Genomic DNA, 25,107 nt, shown 5'->3' with positions numbered 1-25,107 from the left:
TTAAATAACACTTCAACATAGTTTTTCGAATACATACATCATTGTGTGGAAAACCCGTACCTGATATGATATGTCACTACAAAACCATCTAATAAAAGCGCACTCTCATCTAAAATTCTGCTTCGTCTTTTTTCTTTTTCTAGTGCGCTGGCTTGGCCTTAAATTATCTCGTGTTTCACCCATCAAAAAAACATCAAATGCGGTACCATGGATTGGCACCCGAGGGTATATACGAAATCAAAACATCCAAAACGATATGAAAGTACATTAAATTCTATTGTGTTTGACCCATCTTTTTTAACGTAGGACTACGTCTTTGTTTACTATACTGGGACTGGGTAGCACTTTGTGAAAACGAAAATAGAAGTGTAACTTTGGAATGAAAGATTTCAAATGCGAATAACTACTGAACTACTGAATGAAACTGGACAATTTATATGTCGTTGGATAGATAAAAAGACCAGCAATTTTATAGGGGGTAAGAGAGCAATTTTAAAGAGGGCGTAAGAGGGGGGGGGGCTATACAAATGAAACACAAATTTCCTCATAACTCGAGAACTAATCAAGCAAATATAAAAAATATTGCCTGTGGGGGTTTTAGAAGGTAGGATTTTTTTCGAAGGTATACTGAGACCTTTTCCCCTTCTAAGAAGGCACTATGAGATATCAGGCGGACAAAAATCAGAAAACTGACTTTCACTAAACTGCTTAATGAAATTTTCTATTGATAACAAATACTTCAATTAAGAAAAATCCCAAATAGGAAGTTTCTAGTCGATGTTGTTTCTGAGATAGAGGCTGTCAAAGTTGAAAAACGATATGACATATACGCTTTTTGCTATTCAAACACGTTTACTTTCAAATCAATTTTCGAACACTATTTCCAAAATTAAATCTTATGTATTATATATCATTCGAAAGGTAATGAAATGAGCTTTCCGAAAAATAAATGGTTAAGACGGCTAGAGGAGAAATTATAATAATAAAAAGCATGAGAAGAAGGAAAATATAAAAAAATAAGATAATTTTCTGCTTTCTTAGTCGAGAACTTTTTTCTCCAGATATCTCCAGGTTAATTCCTCCTTCTTGGTTAAATCTTAGGTATATACTATCAACTTATGAAAGAATTACGTGCCACCATGCGCCACTCTGCGATATATAGTGTTTTGAAAATTTCTAGTCACCATGGGAGATTTCAAGATTAAATATATTTCCAGCGAATAACACACACACACACACACACACACACACACACACACACACACACACACACACACACACACGCACACACACACACACACACACGCACACACACACACACACACACACACACACACACACACACACACACACACACACACACACACACACACACACACACACACACACACACACACACACGCACACACACACACACATACACACACACACACACACACACACACACACACACACACACACACACACACACACACACACACACACACCCGCGCACACACACACCCGCGCACACACACACCCGCGCGCACACACACCCGCGCGCACACACCCGCGCGCACACACCCGCGCGCACACACACCCGCGCGCACACACACCCGCGCGCACACACCCGCGCGCACACACCCGCGCGCACACACCCGCGCGCGCACACATCCGCGTGCGCACACATTCGCGCGCGCACACATCCGCGCGCGCTCACACCCGCGCGCACACACTGTTATTGTAAGTATAAGCTCAAAAATCCGCTTTTTAAAATTTACAATAAAACGTAAACATATCTGCTGTTGATGACGTTACTTGTGATATTAGTAATGGTGCTATCTGTCGATAATGGCGCTAGCTGTATGTGACACTCAGTAAAGCCCTTTAAATGTAAAGTTTGAGTTTGCACGACTGCCATCAAATAGTAGTTCAAATCGAACTATTAAAATTCGTTACAATCGAAATAGGACAATGCTTAACGTTTCTTAAATGCTCACCTAACAAAAAGTATCGTTACTTATTGTATAAAATATGAAAATTTACATTGTAAAAACTAAATATTGCTTACGGTGATGATTTGCAGCATGTGCGAAGCCAATTAAAATGAAATTAGAGGCTGAAAATTTCCTGCTAGCGATAGGACTGTAAAAATTTTTCACCGATATTTAGTGATTAATTTGTGGCTGCAAAAACTATATATTCGTGAACCACAAATAAAAAGCTTTCGATTAAGATATAAAACATCGTAATCCGATGTGTTTATCGCGAAATCAATTTCAAAGATGGCTTGACTTAGTTTTTTGAAAAAATCTCAGAAAGTACGTAACCACAAATTAGGGTGATTGATCGTGGTTCGGCCTATTCTCACTGTTTCACATAGCACACATGGACTAATGCACGTATATCTACAAAATCACAATGTTTTTCGAAAAAAATTTAGAATGTTTAGGAAGAATAACTAAAGACGATTCTATTTCTTAATTTAGAAGAAACTTTAGAGGGCCAGTTGAATTATAATTTGATTTTTAATGACAGTCAAATTATGATCCTGGTTCGGCCTATGTTGATCGTGGTTCGGCCCATCGATGATCTTGGTTCGGCCTATTCCAATAAAAAGTTTCTGAAACGAATGTTTTTATATATTAACCAATTATAAATGGTATAAGCTTACTTTTGGTGCCTAATATAGTATCTCACTTCAATTTATCTACCTAGCAGTGTTAAATGAGCTTGTACATGGTCAATATTCTAACTATTTCGGGTTATATAAATTCAGATAATTTTTTACTTTCTTCGGAAGCATTACAAATAGTACAGATGTATTTTTGGGTAAATATAGTATCTTTTTTCACTTTATCTACCTAGCAGTGTTAAATAAGTTAACTTTCTCCTCCCAGTTGACCTCAAGGTACAACACTGATTCAACAAGCCAGGCGTCGCATGTTATAATTTCGACTGGAAGAGGCTGTAAGACTCAATAGGATCGAAGCACTAGTCTCGCAATTTTCCTCTATTTTAACAGGTGCCTTCGAAGAAAGACAGAATTTACATTTAATTTCAGTATGTTTTCAAATAGATCAGTGAAAATAGCTGCTCTTGAAATCACAACTGTGTTAACAAATAACCGGTCATACACCGACGTTAGTCGTTGGTTTTTGCCCTAATTCAGGGACAACAAATAATCCTAAATTCCTATCGTTAAAAGAATAGAAATTGGCGAACCGAAATACTTTTGAAAAATTTAAAAGGTAAAGCATACTTTTATTAAAAATTATTTACGAGCGTCTTAGTAGAACTCACGAAATATCGCGAACTAATTGGAAATGAATTCCTTTTAGTTCTACTATAATTTCTGCAGAAATTTGCCACGCTGATGAAGGTTGCAAGTCGTAACCGAAAAACGCGTATGAAAGTCAAATTATAGTAGAACTAAAAGGAATTCATTTCCAACTAGTTCGTAATACTATACTTTTATTGATTTTTCGGTAGAGTTCCCACAATCATGAATTTTTTTCCAGATAGTATTTTTCTGGATTGATGAGTAAATTTGCTTACATTAGCATAAAAAAATATTTATTTTTCAATACTTGGCTCAACAGCTATGAATTTTTAAAATAGGAGGTGTACATGAAAATCGAGAAATTTCCATTTGAGTTTTCTAGGAAAACACGATACCATGAATTTTTTAAATATTGTTTCATGCACAAGCCCTGAAGTCGTGTACAAGGTTGCATAAAATTCTGAAACATTACAATCCAGTTTGTACGCTTCTTTGGAAAAAATACCCTCATATTTATTGTTAAGAAAAACTTAATTTTAGGATGCTAAAAATTTTGTTTCTGAAATGCATGAAATAATAAAATATGGCATAAAACACAACATTTAGATTTGACACAAGTGGTACGTACAGCCAGAAATTGGTTAAAACGTGGGCGAAGCGCGGCGCCACTAGCGGCGATTCAGTGAAGCTGATAGGCCGAACCACGATCATTTGTAGGCCGAACTAAGATCAAAAAATTAAAATCGTATTTTCTCAATAAGTCGTAATCTCGCTTTTTGTTTGGAATAAAACGATCCAATAATGGAAGAATATAGTTGAATCTATATTTTAAAATTGTTTTCAACCAATACTTCACAGACTAAAACACTTTCTAGGCGTTTAAAAAGAGAGCTTTGATGACGACATTAGAAGCCGCTTTTACATATGTTATAAATTTAATTATTTGAGATAGTTACATTAATTTTTATGGCAAATATATGAAGGCAATGCATAGGAAAATATTATAAGCTGCTTATAAAATTATTTTACCTTTAAATCTGTAAATATTTAATGAATTATCGATGATTATGCTAATAGGCCGAACCAGGATCAGTTTTTGCATAGGCCGAACCACGATCAATAACCCTACCACAAATTGGATTTCGAAGCCACAAATTAACCACTAAATATTGGTGATAAAAGTTTTAAAAAAAATTATATTGTCAAGCCATCTTGATATCTGCCTAAGAATAGGAGAAAATCAGCAAAACTTAATACTTTACGATGACAATTAAGGAAGGTGTGGACACCATGAGATTTGCCGGAAAATTTTACATAAGGTCAGTTATATTTGATCAATTGCCAGGCAGTTTCTGAATTTCGTTCGTTTTAGGCTAGGTTTTCCGGGTTAGCAACATAAGGCTGAAAATCATAAGGCTGAAACACGAAACGCTGAAATTCGAAAGGCTGAAAACTAAGTAACGCCTACATAAGGCTGAATGGACAAAAGGCTGAAATCTCATAAGGCTGAATAACGAATGGCTGAAACTTTGAATAAACAATGTGTATGTAATGCTAAAGGCAGAAATTTCAGAATTTTTCACAATTTTAACTTAAATCGAAGAAAACTTAATTAATTTTTGATAATTTTTTATAAATTATGAAAAATAATTACACTACATTTTATAGTGTCCAACGGGGAAAGCGTAACAAGAGTTTAATTTAATCCCAGCTATGATGATACTCTGTACGAAGCTGTGGAAAGGCGATTTTGACTCCAATGCTGGACCTTCCAGGATTGGACAAAAGGTAGGAGTCAAAATGACTACTTGTCAAGCGTAGCTACCAATATCCCCCCCCCCCCCCCCTTTCCTTTCCGCTCTTCCCCACCTTCACCAAAAATTTTCATTTCTTTCCCCTACCGACCCTTCATCAATTGTAGAACCATCGTTTCAAAAAATATTAATCTAAATTTATTTTAACGGGAAATTAGCAGTCATGAACTTTTCGTCGGAGACCCCAATTTTGGAAGCAGTTTTTGGGCCCAAAAGCAGGGTTTTGTTCGTAAATTGTAAATACTGCATTCTTCTTGCGAATCTGAGCTGTTTCAAACAAAAAAAAACTGCTTTTGAAATTGGCAGAAACGATGACGACTAATTTCACCTTAAGAATGCTGTAAATGTACATTATTGGAATTATAAATGTATAAAAAATCAAGCGGAAACGGAAAACAACGTTGTTCAACAAACAGGTATGTATATTAAACATATACATATTTTGAATAGGTTACATCTACGGCAATGGTGAATAACAAGTGGATTTTGCTGTTTTATCAAATTTAGATAGTACCATACAAGATGAATCATCAAAGTACTACATATTCCAAGTTTAAAAATATTAAATAGGTCTATTAGTTCAAATAGATTTGCTCCAATTGGTATTTTTCCGTTAAATGCAAGGTTATATATAAGTGAGTAGACAAACATACTTACACAAAACGGCTACTCCATATATCACGTTGAACGCATCCAAGAGTGACTACTTCTGTTACAGTAATTTTTAAATCGCTCCAAGTTTTTTCAAAATCAATTCTCTTAGGTTTAAGGGACATCTTATTCGCAGTTTTACAATTAATTTGTTATTATCTTGTATATTTTCATAGAATTGGCATTGACAATTGACACTACTTCATAAATTATACACGTTCGAAGAAAGTGATTCTAAAGCGAGTAATATCCAACTACACTGAAACTAATAGCGTTTTTGTTTTTTACTTACACCGAGAAAACTATACACGTGCAATCAATGTGCAGAGCACAACCCAAGTAACCAACAGTTCGAATATTACTTGACAAGCGAACTCAAAAGTTCACAATTAGTTCATTTTCAGTTCCGTAAACCCTCCTTGCTGATTAGTAGTGTATATCAAGTGTACGTAGAACTAAATGCTTTAAGAAGTCCTGTAAGTACTTCATAGATACTTCAAAGCTTTTAGGATGCTACGTGAAGTTTTGAAGTAACCTTATTTGCTAACAAGTTCTGCTTGTATGCTTCTGACCACGAAATGATTGTTATTATTTTTATGTTTACATTTTTAGTGATCAAACCAGCAAACATTTTCATTTCACTCCATCACTCAAATAAATTTAATCAGAGCACATGTCTTATCAGTAAATATAATAAATTAGAATGCAATGCTTTTCATTATTTTTCAACTATGCGCATATCAAAAACATAGCTGTAGGCTCGGGTGTAGGTAAATATTTCACTATTACTTGATTGCCTGACTCCGAACTTTAATGTTCTATAATTAACTCACGCTGCACAAAGCTGCTGAAAGTTCTAAAATGTACTTATACTCAAGAATAACTTATTGGCAAAGTTGACACCACATGTATACGGCAAATATGACGCAGTGGATCGGGATAGGATTACAACGCGGAACGCCCGGGTTCAAACCCAACAGCAGGCGAATGCAACGAATATAGAAGTTAGGTAGCAGTATAAAAATAGAACATAGCAGTGCTGCTAAATATTAGCTTTTTCCTTATTTTTGACAGTTTATTTCGAAGCTGCTTAGTGTTCTATGCAGCGAACTCAAAACAACTTGAAAGTTCTGTTAATTACTTAAAAGTGAAGCTGCTTAACAAGTTATAGATCAATATACATAAAGCTGCTTAGCCCTCGTTAGACACCGTTATTCGAACTTTTGGTTACTTGGGAAAGATATTCTGGTGCTAATCACTACAGTTTCATATAGGAATAACACATGAATCATATTCAATGTTAAAACCATGGGTAAAACACTTTCAGATGACCTGATATTCACATCAATTCATCGTGAAAGCCACGTGAATTTCAAATAGAATGACATTTCATAAGAGTTACCCTTTGATTAAACGTGTAAAACCAGTGAAATATTTATAAAAACTTACACCTTAATTTCATGTGGATTGCAACAGGATACGATCTAATGGTAAAACACGTGGATTTGCAGTGCGAAAGCAGGAACTACTATATTGTTGGTTGAAGGTTTGTTGAAAAAACATGGTTGTTTAACGTGTTTCCCATATGAATATTTCATTTCACGTTAAATCGATGGGAAGCGCTTTTGATCCCCAACTGATTGACAAATGAAACAAGATTATCGATATTTGTACGTTGAAATTCATGTGCAAGATCTCTTGGTAACGATGTGTCTATTTTTATCAGTGTAGGTTTTTACTATAGAAATACTCACAGTATTCGCTATGACGGCACCGCACGACCTCTTTTACACTTACAGAACAGCCCATAGCTGAATGCGTGAAAATTATTTCCGACATGTTTCTGTCTTTTGCACTCATTAACAAATCGCTATATTCTGCTTCACGCAAACTCGCAACTAATGAAGGTGTCTCCACTGCGGCGCCGTCATAGCGAATAAGAGATACGCGGAAACTAAAGCCAACGCACTTGCTCGGAGCATTATTGCAAATTGCATTGAAAACGCGAAATGCAAAAATCTTGTGAACAGTTTACAAGTAAAATGCCAGCAGCTAGCTGTCAAATATTTATGTTAACTTATTGCGAGTGTCAATCCGAATAAATTGACATGAATAATTGACGGCTCGCTGCTGGGATTTTGCTTGCAAAATGTCTGCAAGTTTCTTGCATTTCGCATTTTTGATGCAATTTGCAATATATGCTGTAGCAGGGTAACTTGATTATAGTTACTATATATATAGTTCGGCGGATAGAAAATCGGGAGCCAAATAAACGTCAAAAGCGGAGCCAAAAGCTTTTCAAAATCCAAAATGCAGGAGTAATGTTAAAAAACACACTTTATTTTCATAGAACTGGTCATTTTCAACACTCGCCAGTGATTATTTCTCGTAAAAACCTGCACATTTCACCATAATTTCAAATTTAATTTCATTAATCAGGGATGCCAATTCGCCTGGTTTTCTATCCGCCGAACTATATATATAGTAACTATAAACTTGATTGTTTTCAACATGATCCGTTTCAGTTTTATTTCAAGAGCAACATTTCAATAGGGCCCAAGTGCAAAATATTAAAAAACTGGTTTTTTGGTTATATTTAAAGCTTTTTTAAGTATCTATAATAATACCAAACATCATAGCGATTTGAAAACTTTATGAGTCTTAAAAAGCAAATTTGAAAAAGCTTTATGTGAAAACTGGCAACAAAGTTTTCATTTTGTGCTTTGGCCCTTCTGTATGAAAAAGCCTATACGCAGTTTGTGTTTTGTTTTGCATTCGGCCCTATTTTTGTTGTGGGATTTCTACGCATAGTGGCGAATAATCACTGGCCATCTCCGGTTAAGTACGTTTAGTAAGTAATAAATACACAATTTTTGAATTTCCGTTGGTAATCAATTGTGAACAGTGCAAATTAAATATTTTAGAAACAGCCAGTTCTGCAGTTGCTGCTGCGAAGATGATCCCCGCCGTACAATTGCGCGAGAGACTCGACGGACGACCGAAAAAAACAATACGATGCTACCTGCATACATAACACGGTCATTCACAGACACATGTTTAGTACTTAAGCCTGCGCGGCAACACAAATTTAAGTTACTTTGCGGCTTACACGAAAAAAGCTATTTCGCTGTATATATTTATCACCTGTGGAGGAACCGGACAGAGTTCGTTAGTTGCGCGCCCGAGACATTTACTATCGCTGAACTGCCAAGGCGTGATGCACTTGCACGCTGTGAGTTAGAAATGCTAAATGAATGAACTGCTGCTGCTTCACACTACCAATAGCGACTGCCGCACTGCCGCACCTCACGGGTAACACGTTCCGCTTCACAAACCTGTTCAACGGTGGCAGATTTGCCGATGAAATTAAACCCCAACTTATCTAGTAGAAATAATAAAGCTGATTGGTGTCCCAGTTACGAATTTTTAACCTTTTCTAGCCATTGCGCTTCAAAACAACGTGATAAAAAAGGCCAAACGCGAAACGCTGTCTAAAAACCGGCCCGACACCAAAATCATATCACCACTGACAGTAAATAAAAGCCTCATGTCAAAGGCCCCATCAACAATTGATAATCAAATCAGCCTTATGAAAAAGTCGTATTACCGAATGATCTCCGAAAACGGCCAAACGCATATTTTTGCAAATTACAAAGTAAATCAATGTTTTTTCTGCTAGTTGTTGCATTACACATTAAACTATTATGTTTTTGCATCATAATGTGACATTCAATTCTAAGCAACACTGTTTATATCAAATAAGGAGTTAAAAAATGATGCTCAAGTTTCAACATCGATTTTCTCGAAACTGTCAGTTTTGACTTCGGCCTATTTGAAATGTTGCTCTTGAATTTTATTTACATCAATTTTGCACAACAGAGCGATGTATCTTTCTACACTCAAAATATTCTGCACATAACTAATAGTAAATTTCCATATGAAATTCCATATGATTATCCAAGGGGTTTCCAACAGCAATGATTACTACGCACCTTCGAAAAAAGTTACTTTTTTTTCTGGGTTTAATGCAAACAAATTTCGATGTTAACGTAATCTAAACTTTAGTTTGGCTCCAACCGAATTTTTGGTTGTTTTAAACTAGCCGCATTTGTAAACGCAAACTAAGAACAAGTTTGTTTTGAACTATTTTTAAGGTTGGTATTTGCGTAACCATAAATTTAGTTTATTTATGCCAATGGTTTAGGTTGATTTAAACTAACATCTCAATTTGAATTCAGGTAACATTCACTGTATTTTGCAACCTAAACTTTGGTTGAAATAAACAAGATTATGGTTGAAAAAAGCAAACTTTTAGTTTGGATCAACTGATACTTAATTTGAAACAATGCGAGTTAATAAAGTTGAAATAATGTGGAGAAGTCGTTTCTTTCAACTAGATTAGTGAATTTAATTTAAACAAATTCCGATGTTAACGTAATCAAAAATTTAGTTTGGGCTTCAACCAAATTTATGGTTGTTTTAAACTAGCCACATTTTTCTCCGTGTATGCAGACAATGCGCATAAACGCGATTTGTATGTCCTGATTTAGCGTGTTTAATCTGTTTCACATTGCGTTTTCCCAACGATTATGATTATGAAATCCGATCGGAGAATGAAATATTCGCTGCTTCCAACTTCCAACTGAATCAAACCACCAAAACAATAACAAAGAGTATAGCGACCAGATCACACAAGTTCCAGCATACCGTGTACCCCCGTTGGTATGACCTTCTTTAATCTGAACATTTTTAATCTGTACCCCGGTGGTATGAATGCGTTCACATTAAAAACCGACCAAGCGTCACACACAATTGACGTTAAAGTTGACCGGTAAATTAAAAAAAAAGCAAAAAATCTTAATGCGTTTCCTCTTGCTCCGGAGCTTTGGCAATACAGCTCATATGCAACCTACATCTCTCCAGAACTCAAAATAGACCATTTTAGTCGAAACTCCCGAGCCAATTTCGTCTTCTACAAACCGAACCTTTGGAATTCGCGCATGTTTGAAATATTTTCAAAACATTTGTTTTCGTCAAATCAAAACAATAAGTTCATAGGGTGCGCGTCTTGCGCGTATGTGAATGTGAAAATGAATAGAGTTACCAAATATTCAGATTAAAAATGAACTCGCCCAATCTGAACGAGCTGTTTTTCACACCCCATCGACATCTCTATATCGAGCTGCAGTGAACGTCAGCGACAGCATGTCCGGGGCTCAAAATTTGACAGCGGGCCCAAATCAGACTGCTGGCAGTTGAGTGAAACGCAGTGCTGATATGCTATCTCATTTTCGCACACACGAGATGTTGGCTGCGAAAACATGGTTGCATGCCGATGGGGTGGTTTTTCATATTAGAGGGGGTTGAGTGTATGTAGAGTTGCCAGTTGTTCAAATTAAAAACTAACCCCGTTAGTTTATTTGTTTGTTTATTTGTTACGGTAACCTCGAGGCCGTGGCAATTATATTGCCACCAACGAAAAATATTTGTTTCGCGTCTAATGACATCAATATTATTATAGAAGCAAAATAAAAAATTTTTGTTGGTGGCAATATAGTTGCCACTGCTTTATAAAGGGTTTTAAAATGCTTACCAATTCAATCACAAATCGAAGAAATAGTATAGACGGGTACATTCAAATTTGTTTTTCCACTGAATCTGAATAGGTAAACAAACTGCTGCCAGAAATAAAAATACAGGGGTGTTCAACAAAAAATATTGTTGAGTGAAGGCTAACCCAGATATTTTTTTGATTCTAACTATTTGTCTATTTAGTTCAACTATGAGGTTTGTTATTTCGAATAATAGCTAGTTTCCATCAAAGAAAAAATTGTAGAATCAAAACTAAGTACTTTTGGGTTTATAAACGATCTAGTAGAAGCAAACGGAGTATGAATTAATAGCGAATTCATAAATTAACCTGGGTTCGTGCTAACTCGATCCCGAAATTTATTAACGATACGCGCAGTTTGACAGATCGACCCGTAAACCGTAATGCTAGACAGTTTTAACCTGCGCTTCAAACTGAATGCTGTCAGTTTAACCGAGATGCAATTTATGAACGCTTTGACAGCACTTCGATTAAAACTGAGTGCTAATCGACCTGAGTGTGAGATACATGTATGTGAGGTGCATGCAGGACTCTATATATAGTCACTCTACTTCCCCCTTAACGACGAAAGTGTTGGCTACGCGGTCATGTGAAGCTGTCACAGTCACAGTGCGCGATTATCATTGGCAACATTGCTCGCGTATCGGCCTCTTTTCCAGCAGACCCTTGGACAGGTAAGATGTGCTTTGTTCACGCAGCGCTTCTCCACGTCGAGTGATTTCTACAGTGCGATTTATAATGGTGTCTGGCATGAAACCTGTTATGCCATTGAGTATTCACACTGAGCCAGGTTATGAATTCGCTATAAGTTTAAACAATATTTTTTTGATTCAAAAATACACGCAGAAAAAAAAATTGTAAATGCAAAAAAAATTTGTATAAATTCAACAAAAAATATTGTAGACTAAGGCTAACCCAGATATTTTTTTGATTCTAACTGTTTGACTTTTTAGTTCAACAATAAGGCTTGTTATTTCGAATACCGTGGACCCCCGTTCGTTTGACCGTTTTTAATCTGAACACTTTTTAATTTGAACCCCGTTGGTTTGCACGATGTGCAAATTAAAAATGGTTCAAATGTCATTCTCAATATGACATCATTTGCTTATGCAGACAATGCACATAAACACGATTTGTTTGTACTGATCTAGCGTGTTCAATCTGTTTCACAATGCGTTTTCCCAACGATTATGGTAGAAATCTGATCGGAGAATGAAATATTCGCTGCTTGCAACTGCCAACTGAATCAAACCACCAAAACAATAACAAAGAGCAGGGTAGCCAGATCACACAAGTTCCAGCATATTTAGGGTTACCAGTTGTTCAAATTAAAAACTAGCCCCGTTAGTTTGCATGAGGAATCGTTCAAACGAACGGGGGTCCACTGTATTATTTAAACAGTTTTGGCAACCAGTCATAATTGGATCAATCTTCCTATAATCAGCAGTAAGTTGCGTGAATCACCTGGTATGTTCCTTGGAAGTTCGCGAATTACGACGCATATTTTGCAAAGTGAACAAGCCAATTGAATTTTTTAAAGCATTATATGATATATCAAAGGTAACTAATCCATATGTTTTTAGTAAATCAATATGTACTATACGTACGCCATCCATATTGATCATAATTTAAACAGTAAACATACAGTAAGAAATGAGTCATATGAACATAGCCAAACTCTTCCATCCGCCGCGATGCACAAGCACCAGCACCGTCGATCGGCTGCACATTTTATGCTGACCACGCTGCTGGTGGTCCGGCATCGAACTGTGTTCGGCAAGGGTCACATTACAAGCATTACGTACATAGCGCAATTGAACAATTAAATATATAGCTTTTTACGCGCTATAATGGAGGACGGTATAAATTGTGTTCGTAATACGCGAACAATCTTTTTGACAACTCTGCATACATCAAAACTGGGCACTCTTCTCCTGTACGGCAGTGTTGTTCTTTCTTTCGTTTACGCAAAAGAAGGAGAGCAATAGTTTTGTTTATATTTCGCACATTTTTGCTCTCCTTCTTTGGCGTAAACGAAAGAAAAGAGCACGGTAGTGTTGCAAGAGAAGAGTGCCAGATTTGATGTATGCAGAGTTGTCAAAAAGATTGTTCGCATATCCCGAAAACAATTTATAGCGGCCACCATTATAGCGCGTAAAAAGCTGGATAGAACCTTTTTTCGATACCTGCTGTCTCGGTAGTCTATCTCGTTTTATTGCTAATTGCATCAAAAACGCGAAATGCAAAAATCTTGCAAACAGTTTACAAGTAAAATGCTAGCAGCGAGCTGTCAAATATTTATGTCAACTTATTGCGAGTGTCAATCCCAATAAATTGACATGAATAATTGACGGCTCACTGCTGGGATTTCGCTTGCAAAATGTCTGCAAGTTTCTTGTATTTCGCGTTTTTGATGCAATTTGCAATAACATTAAGAACCCAAGGAACAAAACGGCAGCACCTAAACAAGCAGGTGTGGAATAAGAGTTGTGTGGTAGCATTCGGTGCTGAATAAGCGAATTTGCTGAATTGTCTGTTGTTTAAACGTCATATCCTATATTTTTTCTAGCTTCTAATCAACATCTATACGTTTTTATATAAGTGCGGAATAAGAATCGAATAAACGATATGCAAACGTATCAGCAGTACGACTAAGAGCAGGTGTGGAATACTGGTCGCTTAAAAGCTACCATGAAAATGCATGTCGAATAGACGTTGTGCAAACGTGTCAGTCAAGAGCAATTGCGGAGTAAAAGTGGAATAAGAGTGGAATGAGCATTGCGCAACCGTATCAGCAGCATTACGGAGATCACGTGTGGAACAATAGTGGAATAAATGTGGAGTGAGCGTTGCGCAAACGTATCAGCCGCATTTCGAAGAACAAGTGCAGAATAAAAGTGGAATAACAGTGGAATAAATGTTGTACAAACGAATTTGCAGCATTGCTGAGAGCAAGTGTGGAATAACAGTGGAATAAATGTTGCGCAGCATTGCTGCGGGAAAGTGTGGAATAAAAGTGGAATAAGTGTGGAATGAGCGTTGCGCAAACGTATCAGCAGCATTGCTGAGAGCGAGTGTGGAATAAGAGTGGAATGAAAGTTGCCCAAACGCATCAGCTGCATTGCTAAGAGGAATTGTGGCATATGTATCGAATAACCGTCGTACAAACATATCAGTAGCATCACCAACAGCAGGTGTGGAATAAAAGGTGCTTGATGGCAGCCAATAACACCAATAACTTGAATGACACTTTATACTTTACACTTTATAATTTATATAAATAAATTTATATTAGGTACACTTTATTTCTTTTTTTACAGATTAAGAATAGAAAAAATTTGCACACACAAATCTTTGCTGGTCGTGGCAATCATTTTATTTGTTGTTGTCTGGAGGGTATGTATCTTCTCCCTCGGCGTGTCGTTATCCCTGGTATGGTATGTATGCCACGCTCTTTGCGCGTCTGTAGATTATCTACCGTCTGTAGCGATTACTAAGTTGTGTTTCTCCGTTTGCCACACTGCAGAGCACATATTTCGCTCAAATTTTTCATCCTGTTCCAAATTCAAGCACATATTTTGAAAATTTGCTGGTAATACCCAAGTAACAATTTCAGGCTGATCAAACGCTTTTATAGCTGGTTTTATTCAACCTGTGGCTGAACTATGGTTTAGGTTTAGAAATAAAAACCTTTTTTCAGCTCTTAAACATCTAAATCTGGTGATTTTATCAAGCTTCAAACTTGTCAAAAGCTGCTTTCGAAGCTGCGATGAAGCTTAATAGAGGTTTTTTGCGCGCTTTTAAATAGCCAAGTTGCGCAATGCTGTCAATTCTATTTTTAGAACGAGAAATAGTTTTGTAATATGCTCTTCCAGCCGCTTAATCAACGTCTCATCAACCTTTATGCAGCCAAAAGAAAATCTATTTTTAAATTTAAAAAATGGAACGCGTCTATTTTATTTTGCCGTGAACATTGTCGAACGCGATATTTTTCATTTCGGATAACTTTAATTCGTATAAGTAAAGCTAGCTAATTAAAAATGCATGTCTTTTTTCCGGGAATTGAACCCGCCATCTTTTGATCCATAAGCACTCACCGTATGATCCGCCCCATTTGCATCTGCAGAAGAGACAGTGAGAATATCTTTACACCTGAAGCCTAACCCGTCTAGCGTGAAGCAGTCGATAATGTCGATAACTGACAAACTTTTGCTGTCAGCCGAATTGCGAAATTCTATGATCTGACAGTATGTGTGCTGTGAGCCGAAAGAAAACTTCAAGAGCAACATTTCAAATAGGCCGAAGTCAAAACTGACAGTTTCGAGAAAATCGATGTTGAAACTTGAGCATCATTTTTTAACTCCTTATTTGATATAAACAGTGTTGCTTAGAATTGAATGTCACATTATGATGCAAAAACATAATAGTTTAATGTGTAATGCAACAACTAGCAGAAAAAAACATTGATTTACTTTGTAATTTGCAAAAATATGCGTTTGGCCGTTTTCGGAGATCATTCGGTAATACGACTTTTTCATAAGGCTGATTTGATTATCAATTGTTGATGGGGCCTTTGACATGAGGCTTTTATTTACTGTCAGTGGTGATATGATTTTGGTGTTGGGCCAGTTTTTAAACAGCGTTTCGCGTTTGGCCTTTTTTTTATCACGTTGTTTTGAAGCGCAATGGCTAGAAAAGGTTAAAAATTCGTAACTGGGACACCGATCAGCTTTATTATTTCTACTAGAAAAGTTGGGGTTTAATTTCATCGGCAAATCTGCCACCGTTGAACAGGTTTGTGAAGCTGGACGTGTTACCCGTGAGGTGCGGCAGTGCGGCAGTCGCTATTGGTAGTGTGAAGCAGCAGCAGTTCATTTATTTAGTATTTCTAACTCACCACAGCGTGCAAGTGCATCACGCCTTGGCATTTCAGTGATAGTAAATGTCTCGGGCGCGCAACTAACGAACTCTGTCCGGTTCCTCCACAGGTGATATATATATACAGCGAAATAGCTTTTTTCGTGTAAGCCGAAAAGTAACTTAAATTTTTGTTGCCGCGCAGGCTTAAGTACTAAACATGTCGTGTCTGTGAATGACTGTGTTATTTATGCAGGTAGCATCGTATTGTTTTTTTCGGCCGTCCGTCGAGTCTCTCGCGCAATTGTACGGCGGGGATCATCTTCGCAGCAGCAACTGCAGAACTGGCTGTTTCTAAAATATTTAATTTGCACTGTTAACAATTGATTACCAACGGAAATTCAAAAATTGTGTATTTATTACTTACTAAACGTACTTAACCGGAGATGGCCAGTGATTATTCGCCACTATGCGTAGAAATCCCACAGAAAAATAGGGCCGAATGCAAAACAAAACACAAACTGCGTATAGGCTTTTTCATACAGAAGGGCCAAAGCACAAAATGAAAACTTTGTTGCCAGTTTTCACATAAGGCTTTTTCAAATTTGCTTTTTAAGACTCATAAAGTTTTCAAATCGCTATGATGTTTGGTATTATTATAGATACTTAAAAAAGCTTTAAATATAACCAAAAAACCAGTTTTTTTATATTTTGCACTTGGGCCCTATTGAAATGTTGCTCTTGACTTGGTAGAAGTTTGTAAAGCCACTTTAACACCCTTAAGCAGACTTAAAGTAGTTTGAAAGCTGTGAGCCAAATGAAAGCTTCCACTATACATTTTAACACCTTTAAGCAGCCGTAAAACGGTTTGATGTTTATAGCTGTTTAGAAGCAGATTGTTTAGCAGAAAAATCCACTATTAAGTTTTTTTATCAGCTTTTGGGAGAGAACTGGTTTGAAAAACTTCAAGTAGCTTAAACATCGCTTATTTAAACACCATTTGAGTGCTTACTTTATGCAGCTTTGATCGCCTTAAATCAACCCGTAAACAGCCATTGCTCTTGCAATTCAGTTACCGTTGTTACTTGGGTAGCCAGCGGAAGACAAAATTCATTCTGTACCTTGGTGACAAAGGAATCCATCTCTTTTGTTTACTGTTGTTGTTTGCCTCATTTTCAAGCACCAATTCACACATAACTGGAAAGCTCTACAGTATCCCCCCGCTAATCCGACACTCAATAATCTGACGACACAATAGTCCGGATCTCACTAATCCGGAAAATTCTGAATTAAAAATCCGAGTACTTAGCTCCTTTCAGTCGAACATTACCTTCATTGGGGGTCGACATTTGAGGCAAGATGTTACTCATTCTAACTAAATTGAAATGGTAAATGATACTCCTTATAACTGCCTTCAGTTTTGCCAAGAGCTCTATTTATTCATCATTCTTATCAAAAGATTATCGTTCTTGTGCTTATTTGGAAGCTAACCATGAATTGAAAAGTATTTTATAGTTTAAATTGTGCATTACTTAACATAACACAACTTAATCGCGTATTCACGACAATTTTTTTCGAAAATTTCCGGAGTTGTTTACATCTGGATGTAAACAACACGTCATTTCAAACCCCCACTGACATTAGTTTGACTGCCGGATTATCGAGTCTGAATTCGTTAATCCGGCCATGAATATGTCGGATTAGCGGGGTGGTATGTATAGCGAATATCGGCCTCGGCTATAAGGTGCCGGTCAAATATTACATAACGCAGTAGGGGGTGGGGGTATGTTGAATTTCTGTTACAAACTGTTACGCATTTGCTGTGAGGAGGGGGCTTTGAGTGATAATGTTACGCGTAACTTCATAAACAAAGATATCGAAAAAATAAACTGCTTAGAAAATATATACAAAATTACCCAAAAACTAATTACTCGACATTTGTCAGCTAAATTGCCTTACACGCTTAAATGATTCTACCTGTAAATTGGTCGGATTTAGTTAAAGTTAGGTTGAAACTACTCAAAATGCCTTTAAAGTGTACAAACTCAGATTTTGAGTAGTTTTTCAACCAAAAAATTGGTAGAAGGAACTTAAAATTGCGTTATTTGTCATAGAGAATAATTCAATTATCGGTAGCAAGTAGCCAAAATTGGTTGAAATTTTTACCCAAAGTTTGAGTTTGTACACTTTAAGGGCATTTTGAGTAGTTTCAACCTAGCTTTAACTAAATCCGACCTATTTACAGGTAGAATCATTTAAGAGTGTAAGTTACTGTGTCGCAATCAGCGGCAGAGCGATCGAGCATACATACAGCTGTAAAAGTTACGCGTTACGTGAATGGGTGGGGGTGTATGGAACAATTCTCGCGTAACTTTTCAAAAAGACCTAAGTGAGAGACCCAATGAGAGATTCTCTTTGTGCCTCTACTCTTTCACCTCCCACGGCAATGCAAATGCACTTTAAAGCACCAGCTTTGCATGAATCGGTTACTAGCATCACTATCTAGTTAAGCGTGAGGAAATTTTTTGTTACAATGCATTTATGTTGCTGTAATAATCAGAAGAGACGGACGCCAAAGAGAGTCTCTCAATGTTACTTAGGTCCTTTTGAAAAGTTACGCGAGAATTGTTATAAATTGTTACAAGGGGGTGGGGAGCTCGTAAAAATGGCGTTTTTGGCGTTACGTAATATTTGAACGGCTCCTAAAATAAAATAAACATAATTTATTGAAGAGTGACTATATACAGTGTGGCGACAAGTCATCCCAAATGTTTGCAATGCGGTGTTTCCAAGGTTTTTCTTTCTTTTTCCTGCATACGCGTTGGATAGGTCGTCTGCTCGATTGGAATGACACTGACAGGTAGGGTAACCAACGTATTTTGGACCCCTTTAGCAGCTGTACATAATTTGGACACTTACAGCAAAATCAAATGGAAGTGTCCAAATTATGTACAGCTGCTGAAGGGGTCCAAAATAGGTTGGTTACCCTAATTATCATTCCAATTTTGACATTGTCGCCATTCTGTATAACCAATAAGCATTAAAATAAGCAGTAAATCAGTTGTTTATTAGCATCCCTGGCGTTTTATACTGCAGGCTGTTGTTTATCAGCTTTCTGACTGCATAACTGTTGTAAATTGGCATCCAAAAGTCTATTTAAATTCTTCTTGTTGGTAACTAGTTGCAAATAAGCATTGTCAGCACTATAAGAGGGCTAGCCGTAAAGTAGCCGCATATTTTGCCAAAATAGCATTTAAGTAGCATTTAAGGCAACTTAAATGCTTATTGGCTTGCTTTTAAATTGCATTGGAAATGCTTATTGGTTACCTGGGTAGTCACTCTAATTTATTGATATTAAATATCGCTCATCTCAATTAGAGAGCCTTAGAGAGTCGCCATCTGAAACAAATTATCTAGCAACAATGCAGGTGCATCTGTCAGTGTTGCCGCACGCACAGATTATTCTGTGATCAACAGATATTTGAAATAAATTACTTTTATAAAATCTGGATATGTAATTCCTTTTCATGATAATTTTACCACAGTTATTGGTCGTACCGTAAATAGTTATGCTGCTGTTATCTGTTATTGCTAATTCTTTTGAGAACTAGCGATTTAAATTAAAGATTTCGAGTTTCTGGATGCTAAATATAATAACAACATACTAGAGGAATCTTTCTCTGCTTTTATTTTGAATAATACATATTGCGATTATTATCTAAAATTTTTCTTTCGTAGGTTAAGTTGTGCGCCTAACAGTTGCGCGCAGCTCTGTTTTGGTTGCTCGCAGTCAAAGTATCTCTTTTACACTCACACGAAATCTCGTAAGAAACTGTCAACGCAAGAGTGGTGAGAAAAGCAACAATATTTCTCTCTCGCTCATCACCTGAATGCTAGGGTAGCTTGCTTCGTGTTTGTCCGTTCAAACATGGACCAATTTTTTACAAACGCGATCAGCATTTAAATTTTATCATTTTCGGTTAACGTATAAGACATTGTAACTGTGTTGTTTGTAAGTCTGTACGTAATAGAACAAAACAAATGTTATCTAAGCAATAAATAAGAGCATAAACATAGAAAACTTACACGTGCTTACACTGTCAATAATACATGATTTACCTTTGCGCACAACTATATAAAGCTGAAAAACGAAATATTTTCTCGGGAAACACAATAAAAAGCTGCTAAAAATTCAAAAAAATCTGCTCAAAAAATGTTCTTGATTTGAGATGGCGTCTCTCTATCTCTAACAGGCTCTCTAGTCGTTACTCTTTTTAGGGCTCTCTAATCGGTGTTTTGACAAGTCTCCTGTTCGATTGGACTTACTTTTGACAACTGATTCTGTTCGATTGGAATTTTCAGTTTAAGATGCCGACTCTCTAAGGCTCTCTAATCTCAATATCGCCTTCAAATATCGATATTTTGATGACTGAAAATCGATAATATCAAATATCAATATAATTAGAGTGACTAAATACAGAGTGGCGACAATGTCAAAATTGGAATGATAATTATTTGTCAGTGTCATTCCAATCGAGCAGACAACCTATCCAACGCGTATGCAGGAAAGAGAAAGAAAAACCTAGGATTAGAGTGACTATATACAGAGTGGTGACAAGTCATCCCAAATGTATGCAATGCGGGTTTCCCAAGGTTTTTCTTTCTCTTTCCTGCATACGCGTTGGATGGGTCGTCTGCTCGATTGGAATGACACTGGCAGATACCCAATAGAAAATTTTGACAGATGCTGTTTTACGCATCTATCGACGAAATAGGATGCCGAAGAAATCAACCTATTAATCAACCGACTTCGTCGGATCGCGTTGGGTGGTTGTCTCCGTCACCCGACGCATTGGTATATTTAATCTGTTACCGTCGGGTAACGATTAAATCAGATGATGATCGGTTTACTCTGTACAGAATGATGTTTTGACAGCTAAATCTGATTGATTTTTGAACAAGGCCAGTTTACTTCTAATTCACTTGTTCTTTATTTGAATAGCTAGGTAAGTATCCCTTACATAAAAAGACAGCTGCATTGAATTTGTAACTTATTATCGCTATTTTAGTTGGAATTTCGCACTGAAAATTATCGTGCGACTATTTTTTCCTATCGGATTGTGGAGCCACACAACGGAGATAGAGGTTAGGTCCAGTAACAAGCTGCTCTTGACTCGGTTTATATCTTCCTTAAAGGAACTCCGTCCGGATCTGCGTCGCCGTCAATGAGGCATGGAATCGAAAAGGTCCTGCGACAAGTTCATCTCCTTTGTCACGATGGGAACGGATTGGTTCTGCGGAGGAAATTGATCGATTGGCTTCATGAAGGATGAGCAGGTTAGTGAAATTAAACTATAGGAGTCAATATAAGTGTTCGTGTATGTTCCGCAGAAGAGAGAAATTTCTTCAATGAACAGCTTTTTTCGATTCCAATTAATTACCTTCTGATCGTTACAGATTGTCATCGCGCCGACGTCGCTCGTGCTATTTCAAGCAGTCTTCTTCGTTCAACTCGGTCTTGGGCCGCTGGTCGCCAATTCTCAGAAGTCGAAAGTCGCTTTTAAACTGGTCGAGCGATACCGCGCAGTGGGCATCTCTGTTCCTGAGGCAGGAGGAGTTGTTGAAGAGGGCCACTTTCAGGGCATTATTAGGAGCATTTTTATTAGAATTAGGTTTGGTTCTATAGACTTCAATATAATGCTCAAATTGATCCACCTATTTTGTCTGTATTGATAAATTTTATGTCCCGAATAATCGACCTATTTCGTATGGTTCCGTAGGTTACAAAATTTTCTCCATCGATTAATCCACCTATTTCGTATGATTTACGTTTTTCGTCATCTGATTCCTCCACCGATTTGATCGGCTTTGGTAGGCAAGTTAACTACATACACCAATTAATCCACCTATTTCGTCGGTATATTGACAAATTTTATCTCCCGATTAATCAACCTATTTCGTTTGGTTCCATCAGACACCTTTATTTCGTCACCCGACTAAACAGCCAATTTAGTCGGTTTTTGTCGATCGATTAAACATACCGACGAATCGGTAGATCGCCCTGTTAAACTCCCATAAGCGTCGTTGCAACAATCGGCCAATTCGTCGGGTCCAAAATCGGGCGATTCAGCCGACGCGAACCTATACTAAATCGGGGGAAAAGTAGGGGGGATTTTTTATCGGGTAATTATCATTCCAATTTTGACATTGTCGCCACTCTGTATATAGTCACTCTACCTAGGATAAACCGCATTGCATAAGGTTTTTTGCACGGGCGAGCATAACCTCACTTCTTTGACGTCTATCAGTGGTTTGTTTACATGGACTTAGAACGTGGGTTAACATGTTGAAAGTAAATATTGCTTAAGGCCTTAACGGTAAGTTAGAAAAGCACAAAAACTACAATTCCCAGTAGTTTGGAGGGCGACACTGCTGGATAATATGCTTTTAAAACGTTTAAGTTCAATTTATGCATATCGCGTTCGCCTAACAAATAGTAAACAAACCACGAGTGGATGTCAAATGGGTGAATTGCGTTCATTCCGGTTCATTCGTGACGTCACCTTGCAAAACCTTATATTATATTATATTATATTATAAGGTTTTGCAAGGTGACGTCACGAATGAACCGGAATGAACGCAATTCACCCATTTGACATCCACTCGTGGTTTGTTTACTATTTGTTAGGCGAACGCGATATGCATAAATTGAACTTAAACGTTTTAAAAGCATATTATCCAGCAGTGTCGCCCTCCAAACTACTGGGAATTGTAGTTTTTGTGCTTTTCTAACTTACCGTTAAGGCCTTAAGCAATATTTACTTTCAACATGTTAACCCACGTTCTAAGTCCATGTAAACAAACCACTGATAGACGTCAAAGAAGTGAGGTTATGCTCGCCCGTGCAAAACCTTATACATTTGGGATGACTTGGCGCCACTCTGTATATAGTCACTCTAAATATAATATCAACAACCCTCCTGTCACTAAACCTGTCACTTCCCCATAAAAAATCCCTCCTACTTTTCCCCCTATTTAGTAGGTTCGCGTAGGGTGAATCGCCCTATTTTGCTTCCTACGGATCGGCCGATTTTTGCAACATTTAGCAGCCTACGCTTATGGGAGTTTTACAGGGGAATATACCGATTCTCAGGTATACAAAATCGACCGACTAGAACCGACTAAGTTGGTTGTTTAGTAGGGTGATGAATTAGAGCCGACCTACAGAACCACACGAAATCGGCTGGTTAATCGGAAGATAAAATTTATCGATACAGACGAAATACGTGGATTGATTGGTGCATGCAATTGGGCTCCCTACTAATACCGACCAAATCGGGGGAGGAATTGGATGACGAAATAAGTAAATCAAACTAAATAGCCGCATGAATCGAGGCAGAAAGTTATGCAACCTACGGAACTAGACGAAATAGGTGGATTAATAGATGTATTCAATTGGGCTCCATACTAAAATCTATCAAATCGGAGGAGGAATCGGATGACGAAGTAAGTAAATCAAACTAAATAGGCGGATGGATTGAGGCAGAATGTTATGCAACCTACGCAACCCGACGAAGTAGGTGGAATAATAGGTGTATGCAATTGAGTTCCCTACCAAATCGGAGGAGGAATCGGATGACGAAATAAGTAAATCAAACTTGATAGGCGGATTAATCGATCCAAAAAATTTTGCAACCTACGGAATTAAACGAAATAGGTTGATTAATCGAGATATAAAATTGATTAACACAGACGAAATAGGCGGATTAATAGGTGCATAATATTGTGCATCCAGCACTAAATTGGACTTCCGAAAAAACGGCAAACGATTTTTCTTTCATACCGTACATTAATCCTAGTGTATTAGGAAGTAGTGCGCTGTATAGCGCGTCTCATTTGCTATACAGCGCACTACTTCCGACATTAGGTTTAATGTGCGGTAAGGAAGAAAAATCGTTTGTCGTTTTTTCGGAAGTCCAATTTAGTGCTGATGGATACACAATATTATGCACCTATTAATCCACCTATTTCGTCTGTGTTGATCAATTTTATATCCCGATTAATAAACCCATTTCGTTCAGAACTAGTCGATCGGAAATCACACTCTCGTTGTTCTTTTATCTTTTATTTAAAAAATCATTACAGAAGTCTCTGCTCTCTCAGTCCCTGCTTTCTTGCCACTGCGATTCCGTTCAAGCCGTATCTCCTCGTGTAATGGCTTTAGCAGGTAGATTTTTCTTTATCCTGAAACTCAGATCTTTATTATTGCTTCACTGTTAAAATTTGTAATTGTAATACCTTATGGCTCCTCGGCCGCTTCAGTAGCAACAAAACTTTTACCAGTTCGGGCGCCATATGAAGAACGCCCACAGAATAATTTTCAATATCCAAATGAAAGCCATCGACTTGATTGGTTTTCACTGAAATCAATGAACTATGTTATATATAATTCTAGAATTTATTGCACATCCGAAACATACTTCCCAAAATTTCCGCTGCATCTCTGCTCACAAGAACCTCCTTTTCTGAGTAGACTGTAAGCGCAGGAAAATTTGCTAGGAAAATTACCCGCTGGGCAAGAAAGTGCCAGTGATCGTTGTATCGGTAATACTGCCCTGCCGGAATCAGAGCAGCTAAACCTGGGTTAGACCCAGGTTCGGCAGCTGCTTCCTTGATAAGTTTGCAATCTGTGTTTTATCCTTTGCTATGCAATGGCCTCCGATGGCACCGTCACTGTCAACTGCAAATAAAGCACAATTCAAACCGCTCGTACCTACGAAAACACTTTGTTAAAATTGTTGACTAAATAATTACACTCGAACATTGTAAAATTACCAACTATTGATGCAAACTCCACAAACATCATCCCGTAGCGCCATTTTCTCGATACTCAGATTTGTCAACAGGTATAT

The 25,107-nt window shown here is 37.4% G+C and overlaps 1 protein-coding gene across 1 annotated transcript in view; it reads right to left on the bottom strand.

Moving 5' to 3' along the window:
- Positions 1-5,872, bottom strand: part of LOC128744251 (cullin-2) — a 300,626-nt gene extending 294,754 nt beyond the window's left edge. Inside the window, exon 1 of the mRNA XM_053841107.1 lies at positions 5,734-5,872. Within this exon, the coding sequence (XP_053697082.1) occupies positions 5,734-5,852 (119 nt within the window). The 5' untranslated portion in view covers positions 5,853-5,872. The remainder of the gene's footprint in view (positions 1-5,733) is intronic.
- Positions 5,873-25,107: the final 19,235 nt, after the last annotated feature.

Source organism: Sabethes cyaneus, chromosome 3 (assembly GCF_943734655.1).
Source record: "Sabethes cyaneus chromosome 3, idSabCyanKW18_F2, whole genome shotgun sequence".
Classification (NCBI taxonomy): Eukaryota; Metazoa; Arthropoda; class Insecta; order Diptera; family Culicidae; genus Sabethes; species Sabethes cyaneus.
The sequence above is the reverse complement of the archived record's forward strand: the minus strand, read 5'-3'. Positions and strand labels throughout refer to the sequence as shown.